Genomic DNA, 12,203 nt, shown 5'->3' with positions numbered 1-12,203 from the left:
AAAAAAATTTAATGTTCGTTCCAGACAACAAATGAAGATAGAGCCCTTACCTCCTAGTCTTTGTGGGAGGACAGGGAACTAAATTTGATAAGCAGCAATTAACGAGAGCAGAGGCGTTTCACCTGCCTAACTGCTGCTGCTTCTGAATTTTTGTAATCTTTCACTTCCCTAGCTCTACTGAGCCCCTATTCATCCCCACCCCACCCCTATTCCATCATTCTCCTTTTAAAACATGAGATCGCCTATAACTAAATCAAAGTCTATTTGTACAATTCACACTGGACTTTTTCCTGTTACAATAGTATATTATTGATTAAAATTTAAACGTCGATTACAGTCCAGCTTTGTATTCACACTGGACTTTTCCCCACTGAAATGGCATACTACTGAAAAAGGTTAAAATTCAACCAGTCTGGCTTTGACAACAATCAAATCAAGAATTCTGCCATGTCTCCAGGTTTTGTTTTTTTCCATTAAAACTACCTTGAAGAAATTCATTTTCCTATGTTCTTACTTCCACACATCTCATTTCTTTCTCATTCTAAATAGCCTAACTGATATTTATTCTGTCTTATGCAAGATAGGAAATTCAGAAGCAATATGAGAAAAGATAAACCCATTTGATTACATAAAACACAAACATTTTCAGATGGCAAGAGACAGAATTATGAAAGTTAAAAAAAAAAGTATGAGAAAAAGTATTTGCCACTAAAGTGACAGACTAGATGGTGGTTTATATCACAAACATACAAAGAGCTCTACAAATGGATAAGAAGCAGTAAAAAACTCAATATAAATACAGACTAAGTACATGAATAGGCAAATTACAAAAGAGAAAGCAAGTCCCATTGGTCAAAAAAGCACACATGAAGAAATGTTCAACTCCAGTAGCACTTTAGATGAGTGCAAATGCAAGTGAGGAGATACTAGTTTTTATGGATCATATTGGCAAAAATTAATAAGACTAATAACATCTTAATGAAGGAGAAAATAAGGTGGAGTAGATGGAGATCTCAGGAGCTGACTCTGTTGGGGGGAGTGTGAATGACTAAATCCTTTGAAAAACAATTATTTACTAAGATGTAGAGAGAGATACCATTTAATTAAGAAATATCATGTTTGGAAATGTATTCTACAGAAATAAAAGAATCACTCATAAGGAAAAATGTACCAGGGTGCTTACTGCAACACTGTTTGTAATGGCAAGGGGTGGGGAGGCACTAGGTATAAAATTCTAACAGACATAAGGAGAAATTGAAACGCAGTAATAGTAGAGATGCTAACGTCCCACTTACATCAACGGACAGATCTTCCATGCAGAAAACCAATAAGGAAAAGAAAAGGAAAAAAAAGAAAAAGATATTACAGACCAATATCACTGATGAACATAGATGCAAAAATCCTCAACAAAATATGAGCAAACTGAAGCCAACAATATGTTAAAAGGGTCATACACCATGATCAAGCAGGCTTTATCCTAGAAATGCAAGAATGGTTCAGTCTCTAATAATCAATAAATGTGACATACTACATCAACTAATCAAAAAATAAAAACTATGTGATTATCTCAATACATGCATGAAAAGCTTTCAACAAAATTCAATATCCATTTAGGATAAAAACTCCGAATAAAGTGGGTATAGAGGAAACATACCTCAACACAATAAAGGCCATATATGATAAGCCCACAGCTACCATACTTAGCGGCGAAAAGCTGAAAGCATTTCCTTTAAGATCAGTAGCAAGGCAAGGATGCTCACTCTCGCCACTATTATTCAACTAGTATTGGAAGTCCTAGCAACAGCAATAAGACAAGTGTAAGAAATAAAAAGAATATAAGTTGGAAACTAAGAAGTAACACTATAACTGTTTGCAGATGATATATATAATACATAGAAAATTCTAATGATGTCATTTAAAAAATTACTAGAGCTCATCAAGGAATTCAGTAAAGTTGCAGAAAACAAAATTAATATACAGAAATCTGTTGCATTTCCATACACTAACAACGAACTATCAGAAAGTGAAATTAAGGAAACAATCCCATTTACAATCGCATAAAAAAGAATAAAATACTTAGGAATAAACCTATATAGGGAAATAAAAGACCTGTACTCAGAAAACTATAACATACTGATGAAGGAAATTGAAAATGATACAAACAGATGGATGCCATGCTTGTGGATTGGAAGAATTAATATTGTTAAAATGACCATAGATTGCCCAAGGCAATGCAATCCATATCAAAGCATCAATGGCATTTTTCACAGAACTAAAACAAATAACTTTAAAATCTGTATGGAAACACAAAAGACCCCAAAGAGCCAATGCAATCTTGAGAAAGAAGAACAGAGCAGAAGGAATCACGCCTCTTGACTTCAGGCTGTACTACTAAATCACAGTAATGAAAACAGTATGGCAATGACACAAAAACAGACACATAGCTCATTGGAACAGAATAGAGTCCAGAAATGAACCCACACTTTCATGGACAATTAATCTATGACAAAGGAGGGAAAAATATACAATGGAGAAAGAAAACCTCTTCAATAAACAACGTTGGGAAAACTAGACAGATACCTGCAAAAGAATTAAACTGGACTACTTTCCCACACCATGCACAAAAATAACTTCAAAATGGATTAGAAAACTTGAAACCATAAAACTTCTCAATGAAAACACAGGCAGTGAGCTCTGATGTCAATCTTAGCAATATTCTTTTGGGTATGTTTCCTCAGGCAAGGGAAACAAAAGCAAAAATGAACAAATTGGATTACATTGAGCTACAAACTTTTGAACAGTGACAGAAACTATCAACAAAATGAAAAGGCCACCAACTGAATTGGAGAAGATTTCTGCAAATGCTATATCCAATAAGGGGTTAATATCAAAAATATACAAAGGACTCTACCCCTCTTCAGTTTGGATGAATCATGCCCCTACATGATGTATTTACCAGATTGCCTTAGAAGGCATAGGAATGCCTGCTCAATTCATACAGAGCAATTTTCTTCTGGTGCTAGCAAGGTAACTCTTTAGGATATAGCATTCATTTTTTTTAATCCTGTAAGGGGTCACCACGACTCACTTCTCGCCTTCTATGTGCACATCTGGACTATGTAAATTGTCAGTATGTCATTTGATGTATAACCTTTTGTCTCCAAAATGTATGTAACTGTGCTTTAACTTCTAATGGGCAGAACAGTCCTCAGAGCTTTCTGAAAGGCTGTCTTCTGGGATATAATCCTCAGGCTGGCTCAAATAAAATTCTCTATTTCTTTTTTAGATTCACTATTAATTAATTTTTCATCAACATTCGCATGGTGTAGCCAGCAGGATATCAGAGGCACCCACCAGAGGGCAGCTGGAGTTTCCCGCAGACTGGTGCTTGGTACCAGCGCAGGCCTTTTGAGCCCCACCAGCTTCTCAATACTCCTCAGCTCTTTCAGCGAGTTCTCCTGATGTCCAGATCTTCTTGTTTTAAGAGATAATCCTAAAAATTACATGTGAGCTGTTTTAACTTAAGACTTGGAGTCTTAATTAAGTAAGAGGCACTGATGCATTTCCTAGGCAGGGATCTAAGGGGATCTGGGAGGGAGGCTCAGGGAAACATAGGTCACCAGGTTTTTGCTAAATTTGGCTTAATTGAAAAACAGGTAGGTATACGGTCTGAACAAACTGCTTGCTAGTGAAATGAGAGACAATTATTCCACTCTGAAGAAAAGGGACATTTGCTCCTTCTGGCCACAAGATGTCCTCAGGTGACTGAAAACCTAGGGGAAGTGTCAGGATTAATTCTTGCGGCGCGCAGCAGTCTCACAGGGAATCTCACTACAACCATTTAGTAAATTCTGCTCTTCCTGGGATGCGTGATATAAAGACTGATCACCTAGTGCTCTGAGTACTCATAGAAAAAAAGAGGAAAAAAGAAAGACATGTAAATGAGTCAAATCAATCCAAGGATGACACCTTGGGGAGCTGGATTCAGAGGCAACACGCATCCAACCCACCTCATGGTCTCAGAAACCTATTCAGATCATATCTGAATGAGGCTACCAAATTAATAATGGGAAACTGTGCCTTAAAGACCAAACAGCTTCCTGATGGACAGCCACCCACGGGACCCCCAGCTGGGCTTCTGTGTAACACTTACGGAACTGATCCTTACAAGTGCTGCTGGGAACTGAGGGAAGTCTCACCCTGAAATTGATCAAAATGGGGCTCTCTTGACATTCCCAAACTGACTTTACGTACACAGTTAGAAAATGCTGGCATGATAAACATCTTTTCAAAATTCAGACCCTATGGGAAGAAGACTTTCTAGGAGGAACTTGCTCTTCTCTCTGTGTGCCTTGAGATGTAAAGATTCTACCAGGGCTCTCAGGAATTCTTATCTAGACCATCTCTAATTCCTGAAACTGCGAAGAAAAAAAAGGGAAAAGTGGCCTTTTAAAACTCAAGCAGGTAAACTTAACTTACTCCAATTGTTATTTACAAAGTAGTAAGTTTATATTATAATACTTGATTCATAACTAGATTTTAAAATATGAGATCTCTGGTTGTGTCTGTCTATATATCTATGTGTACATTATAGATATGATATATCTTTCCCTCCAAATGGTTTTGCCAAAATTAATTTGTAAATAACCTCTATTTAATTGACTTAAAGTAAATTAAACTCAGATAAATACTTAGAAATATAAAAGGAACTAACCCAAATGAATTTCAAGTTCACATGATCTGGAAAACATTCAATATTAAAATTAGTGTTTGGTACTGAAATTAGTTTCAGTTTATTGGTTTAATTAATACAGGTATGTCTTTGGAGTCATCAGCATTAAGTACCTAGGTTAACTGGAAGTCAAATAAGATCTTATTATCTCTGTTACAAAATTTATCAGCAAGAAAAATAACTTAATTTTATGAAACCAAGTTTCTTTGTTAAAATTGCACTGTAATTAGATCTTTAGCCATGACTTTTAAAGACTTTTGTCATTTATAGACAGTTATTCTTGTACTCTGATGCTTTTGAAAGAATGCCTCATCTCCAAGAAGATTTATTTTAAAAAGCTTTTGACAAGTACAAGCTCCTGCTGATAACTTTCTAATCATGCCACTGAATAGGGTAAGAATTTAAAGAATTCTAATGAAACCTGATGGCTTCATAAACTGTTAACAGAAGGCCAAGGTCAACAAGCATTAACTATATAGGACTGAATGAACTGATGAATACAGTTATAGTTTTTATGGTTTTTTGTCTGAAATATTATTGGCTTTTAATTTTTATTTTCCAGTTAAAAAGAAACCTTTCCCCTTAAGCTAATTATGACTTATAGCAATTTGGTAAATTGTACCTTTGTAAGCAGAATTGAAATATTTATCTTTATCTACCTGATCCTTCTAGAATTTGGAGACTCTTAGTAAGTATTCTTATTTTTATGGCAATAAAGTTATTTGCATAAGTTCAATAAGAATCTGTTCTCCTTATAATAGGACATAATTGGAAACATTGGTTATATCACCATGGCTTTCAGCTGAATGCCATATTAGAGACTATGATAAAATCAGATATTACCAAACAGCTTTAAAGAACTAAGGCAAACTTTATGGTGCTAGAAAACCCCTTGGAAAAACAACCTGGTACACTGCTTTTAGGGTTCCCAGCAGCCTTCCCAGGTAAATAAAGAAGTCCACCTCCTGGCTGATGCAGGAATCTCAAGATATCTGAGGGACCTTGAGAAGAGAGGAATTCACCCAAATCTATAGATACTGCAGGAGGAAACTGATAGCAAGCCCTTGATGTGGCTTTCCTGGCCTTGAGAGGCATTTTAAAAGTTCCATCTGAGATTCCTTATGAAAAGTTCCAGCAAAGCCAGTTTAAAGTGCCTATATGGTCAATTACACTTACCTAAATAATCAAGCCAAGTTTATTAAAACCAGACTTGTTCTGCAAACACTTTAGTCTTAATTTGGCTATATTTGGTGAAAATGAGGATAATTTTAGAGGGAGAAAAATGTTTCACCAATATACCTTTGTGGATATTAAATTCTAGTGTTGTTCAGTTGTCTTTGAGGTTTTATATTTACTCACTTCCTGGACGGCTCCTCATTACTATGTTATATTATTATAAAGTTTAATTAAAATTATAAAGAACAGTCTAAGTTTCTTTCTGAAGCTTATCCCAACAATCTATCTTTGGATGAAGATCAGATGCCCGCTGGCCAGCAACCAGATTATGCATACTGGGAAAGACATCATTTAAAGGACTATCTCCAAACTAGATGGAAGGATCCTTATCAGGCACTATTAACTAGTTTATGCACAGCAAAACTGAAGGGAATTGACTTTTGGATTCATATTTCCCACTTAAAAAGGGCCCTGCACTGGACTGGTCTATAGAGAGGACTGCTGACCTCGTCGCCTTAAAACAATGCTCAAACAGAAGAGAAGCCACACACACTGATACAGGAAAAATGGAGCACAAGAGGATGGCCATGTCCCAGGTCCCAGGTGAGTCCCTGGGACATGCCTCATTAAGTGAGGGTCCTTGGCTTCACGCAGAAAAGAATTCAAGAGTGAGCCACAGCAGAGTGAAGTATAGAGATGCACACACCATAGACAGAGTGCGGGCCATCCCAGAAGGCCAGAGAGGCCACGAGGCATGGGGATGGTGTTTAGTTCACAGTAGAAATAGATACACACTCCCTAGACAGACTGCAGGCAACACCAAAGGTGAGAGAGCTACTATAAGGTGCGAGGTTGTTAATTTTTATGGGCTCAGTAAGTTCGTATGCTAACAAGTGGGACGATTATTCCAACTATTTTGGGGAAGGGGATGGGATTTCCAGGACCTGGGCCATCACCCACTTTATGACCTTTTATGGTCAGCCTTGATAACTGTCACGGCACTGGCGGGAGTGCCATTTAGCATGCTATTATTGTATTAGAATGAGCATGTATTGAAGCTCAAGGTCTACTGGGGGATTAATCTTCTGCCATCTTGGTGCTAATTGCTGTGTCATTCTTTTAATGGTTGTGTCCTGCCCCCTCCCATCCTGTCTCAACACCAAGACAAGAAGAGAACGAGATCATAAGTAGGCAGCTAGCCCAAGGTACTGGACCTGACCTGTATGATCATTATAGTGTTTTCTTGATTTCTTGGACTTTTTTAATATATCAACGTTTTTCTGTCATGGGCACAAATCCTATGTAGGGTTTAAAATTAATTCAGTTGTTGGGTTTATGGTCAATTAACTATGGCTAGTACTTGTAAGTTACCTTGGTGATTTCTCCTCTCCAAAGCTCTAACTGGATGGCCCTTAGAAATTTTATTTTAGGAGAAAGAAACTCTAAAGCTGTGCAAGCTACTGCCAATATCATTAAGTGGGACCCTCTTACCTAGCCAGTTAATGACATCTGTTCTGAACCTGGCCATAAATACTCTTTTTTGCTAGATGTGAAGTATATTAGGTAGCTCCTAACAGGACCCAGTGGATTTATGAAAAAAAATTATGGCCTTGTCTCTCATCGGGTTGGTTAGGAAAATGCACAATTGGTTTCCCTTGGGCTTAAAATCACTCAGGTAGCCTTGGAAACCACCCATACCAATCTGCCTTTAATTCGAGCACTCTAGGATCAATTAGTATGATTATTTGTCCACAATATTTATTGCTTCACTTGGAATAGAAGATGTCATTATTCACATAGAGGCATTAACAAAATTCACCCAGCAAACCTGAAATGATAGTAACCATGCCATCAGCTTGCTCAGTTCAGAAGTTTCCATGATGAGAAAAGGGGTCCTACAGAATTATATGGCCCTCAATATTTTATCTACTTCGCAAGGAGGAATTTATATTACAATATGTACTAAATGTTGTGGTTTTATACCTGATGAGTCGTCTAACATAAGCAACATTATGACACATATGAAGACTCAAATTTCCACTCTGAACGATCCACTTCCCAGATGAGGGGAAATGCTAGGAAAATGGTTTGGATCAGGGGAATCCTGCCTTAAATCTTTACTAATAACATTGTTACTCCTGTTGGCAATTTTTACTACAGTTTGTATAACTTGTAAAGTAATGGTTTATTGCCTTTTGCACTGTGTATCATCTACTCCTATGAAGATAATGATATCTAATCTGCTTGAAACTATTGATCACATCTACAGTTCTCTATAAAATACCGAACATGCACAATGCATATGCAATGTGAAATTGGCATAACTCCTATTGGAGAACCTGGAATTGACTGTCAGTAGTTGCCAGACATTCTACCAGTACAATGGCCCTAAAAGAAAAGAAAGAACCAGGCTACTAGGGACGTGATGTTCTACGAGACATGATGGAACCCAGGGCAGGTAAGCAACCACCACTGAGGTAGCAAACATTTGATCACCTAATGCTTTCTATTGAAAGATTAATGATCATGAGGGGGAGTTGATGAAATACACCTATATTCAAGGCAGGAAAAGAAACATTTCATACATAAAATTCTCTCTGATCCTTTAGGCCACTACCCCTCAATAGTGTGTGCACTGTGTATTACATGATACATTAACCAGGAAGCAATTTTTTTCCTGGTGCCAGCAAGGTAACTCCTTAGGATGTAATACTCCTTTCTTAATTTTTAATCAAGATGACCCACTATTTACCTTGCGCATTCAGATCTGGACTACATAAACTGTCAGTACCTCATTTGATGTATAACTCTTTGTCTCCAAAACATATAACTGTGCATTAACTTCTAATGATTAGAACAGTCCTCAGAGCTTTCTGAAAGACTGTCTCCTAAATTAAAACCCTCAGGTTGCCTTGAATAAAATTCTCTATTTCTTTCTTAGATTGACTATTAATTAATTTTTCGTGAAAAATATGAAATGTCCAGAATTGACAAATATACAGAGACAGATTAGTGGGCCAAGGAGAGGAGTGGGATGGGGAAATCAGCAAGGGTTTCCTTCTGGGAGTGATAAAAATGTTCCAAAATTGAATATAGAGATGGTTGCACATCCCTGTGAATACACTAAAAAAGCCACTGAACTGTACATTTTAAATGGAAGAAATGTATGTTATGTGAATTAATCTCAAAAAGTTGGTTAAAAATACTATCCACTATTAACATTTGCCTTATCCTCAAAAGGTTAATATATGATATCTTTAAATAAAATCCCAAGAATGTGCCACATATTTTAAAGACAATTCCAAAAATGGTAATCCAAAAGTATCGTAGTCTAAAGGAACTACTCGAAGAAAACATCACATTTTTGGAGTGTACCTTCTACAATGTTAAGTTTTTTTCACATGACTTATAAAATGCAATACGAAATTCATAATGAGTATACTGAAGTATATTTCAGAGCCCTAATTTTTCTGCCTCCCTGGGAGAGGACTGAAATTTGAGTATCTTCTAACTCATTTGGTTTTAGAGTTCTTGGGACCTATTTGTGTTAAATAACCATTTCTTTAGTATTTTCCAATGTACACTGATACACCAAGGAGATTCAAATATAAAGCAAAATTCCGCGAAAATCTGGAAAAATATTCCTGGCTCTCAAAAATTTGCTTAACATCAAGACAAGTTCTTCTTAATGAAACTCTTATTTTCTTAAGTTAAAAAATATTTTTGTGTGAGATTTTCCGTACAGAAAAAGTAGGAGCTTATTCAACTATACTGGAATGAGAGAAAAGAAATCATGCTTTACAACAATGAAAAGTAACACATTATATAGCTTCTCAATAAACTTTTATTTTTAAACGAAGAAATGAATCTTCCTCATATGAGAACAGCTGCTAGCAGTTAGTCCTAAAAGTTTTGAGCAGAGCTGTTTACCGTCAGCGCCGCTGGTGTAGTGGTATCATGCAAGATTCCCATTCTTGCGACCCGGGTTCGATTCCCGGGCGGCGCATGCAGTTTTGGTTCTGCTGTAGCTTACTCTTCTAAACTTCTCTTCTTCTGGAAACACTTAAAAATTTTAATTTCCTTGAAAATTTATGTTTCATTATAATTTACTGTGGAAACATTTGAATCAGGAGGTGGAATTCAAAAACGCTAACTCGTCATGAAATAGTTAACCTTTACGCCTGCGCAGTCTGAGTCATCCCCTAGCGCTGTTGGAAGAGCGGCTGCGCAACAAGTGACTATATGGACTAAGGTGTAGCCAGGCGGCCCGGAGGTTGAAAGTGCAAGATTCTTCTGCGCCTGCGCGGCCCAGGTCACTTCCCTGGCTGCTCCAAGGCTCCCGGCTCGCCGCCATCTTGTATTGGGGGCTTCATTGTTCGCTCTGGGCCGGGCAGTTTAGTGTAATTGCCGCGAAGAAGGAGGCGGGGTAACCTCCAGTCAGCCGAGAAACCCCGCTATTCTGTAGCCATAGCGGCTCAAAAGATTTGTGAGGTAGTAAAGGGTAGGGAGCTGGACCCGGAGGCGCCGCCGCGACCGCAGCAGCCATGGAGGACGAGATGCCTAAGACTCTGTGAGTCTGGGGCAGCGATGAGGGGGGCGGATGGTGGTGGTCCCGGAGCAAGGCTTCGGCTCTGCGCCGCTCCCCAGCCTATTGTTCCCCGTGGACGCCGCGGTCTCATGGTTTCTCTCGTTGGCGTTCACCTGATGCCCGGGGACCCGGGCTGTGAGAGTACGAGATGGAGGGAGAGAGGGCTCAACCCCCTGATTGAGCCCCGACACCTTAACTACACCACGGCGTGGCCTTTGGCCTCGCCCCGGGCCCTCCGTGGTCCTAGGCCTGGAGAAAAGACTTTTTCATTCAAATCTCTTTTTAGAACTCGGCGAGCCTTTTTGTCCCGTGCTTTCCTTCTCTCCTCCCCCACCCCCTCCCCCTCGCTTCTCGGTTAACCTCTTGATCTTTACAGCCGTCTCCCTTTCCATTTCTCTTTGATTCCTTCCTGAAACTCATCCTTTTCTTCTCGTTATAGGAATTTTTCTCTTGAAAGTGCTTGTACTAATTTTCAGGGAGGTAAACTTTGTTCTCGCAGTCGCCAACTGGAAAAAAGCCAAATTCTTTTTCTTTTAACTTCTCTTTGACTTTCCTTTTGTGCCACCCCTTCCCCCGATGAGAAGGCCTAAAATCGACCCCCTAAGGATTTTGACACTGCTTTTTAAAAACAGGAATCTCACATGGAAGGACATAGAGACCAGGGGGAAGTAGATTTAATGCAATTTTACCATCGCTTGCTAGTTTTGTGATTGACACGTTGGTGAAGGAGCGAGGAGTTTTATGAAGCAATTAATGTTAATTAATGTTAAGTACCTTAACATATTTAGTCACCCCTGAGAATTTGTACAGTTAGTGTTAAATGGTCTCAGTTAAGGATTCTTTTCTTTGTCGTGTGGCATCCCCCCAGCGTTCGCCTTTGTTTTTCCAAGTATTGTCGGTCCTACCCTTGTGGCTTTTCTCGAAAAGAATAAAAAGCCCGATGAGTTTTGGGCAAAGCTTTTTGTTTTTATTCTTGGAATATTGGCAATTTGAGAACTCTGTGCGTTAAAAATACACTCGTAGGTTCCTTTTTGCAACTCTAGATACTACAGTTGTTAAGAAATACAATATAAATCAGTTACTTTTTTCATGACTAAGTTTCCGTTTGTAATCTATATGAGAAATACAGTCACACTTGTTTTCTTAATAGATAAGTAAACTTTTTGCTAGTTTGTCTCATAATCTGTTACCTTAAGTGTCTATTAATAGGATGCAGAAATTAGTGCATGGCCTTTGTTTTTGAAAGATTATGTCTAAAAAATCATTAGCCCCATAGTTTATGGAAACCTTTTTAAGATTCTTATTTTGAAATTTTAATTTCAGAAACTGCCAGAAATATCTGGGAACTTAACCTTTTCAGTATGTTAATTTGGGTATATCAGGTAATGAAGACAACTTCAGCTTTCTCTAGCCAATCTACAAAAGTTGGTAGTTAAATAACACTAGCTTGGGGACAGGGGACCAACTATTGCAGGAGAAATAATGAAGGAAGTTTTATTCCACAAATACTTATTGAATACTTACAATTTGCTATGTTCTGTGTTAAGTGCTTTGTGAGCTTATTTAATCCTCATCAGAACTGTGCGGCAAGTGGATCTATTGTGCAGTTGAGGGAAAGCTAAGCTTAGAATTTAACTCATCCAAAGTCGTATAACCTTATTGTTCATCATCCTGCAGGTCTACTCTCCTCAACTCTTTAACTCTTAA

The 12,203-nt window shown here is 38.1% G+C and overlaps 1 protein-coding gene and 1 non-coding gene across 10 annotated transcripts in view; both read left to right on the top strand.

The window, feature by feature from the left end:
* Positions 1-9,843: 9,843 nt before the first annotated feature.
* TRNAG-CCC lies at positions 9,844-9,914 on the top strand. The gene has a single exon. It is a non-coding gene; the product is annotated as a tRNA-Gly (tRNA).
* A 229-nt stretch (positions 9,915-10,143) lies between these two features.
* The window catches only part of TIA1 (TIA1 cytotoxic granule associated RNA binding protein), a 28,286-nt gene continuing 26,226 nt past the window's right edge, over positions 10,144-12,203 (top strand). For 2 of the 9 annotated variants that reach the window (XM_006192769.3, XM_006192768.3), the window contains exon 1: positions 10,171-10,478. In XM_006192769.3, the coding sequence (XP_006192831.1) occupies positions 10,453-10,478 (26 nt within the window). In that variant the 5' untranslated portion in view covers positions 10,171-10,452. Of the gene's footprint in view, positions 10,479-12,203 lie in introns of all 9 variants that reach the window. The other 7 variants (XM_032497760.1, XM_032497759.1, XR_004326405.1 and 4 more) reach the window with 7 other exon arrangements.

Source organism: Camelus ferus, chromosome 15, assembly GCF_009834535.1.
Source record: "Camelus ferus isolate YT-003-E chromosome 15, BCGSAC_Cfer_1.0, whole genome shotgun sequence".
Lineage (NCBI taxonomy): Eukaryota > Metazoa > Chordata > Mammalia > Artiodactyla > Camelidae > Camelus > Camelus ferus.
This window is presented reverse-complemented; position numbering and strand designations above follow the sequence as displayed.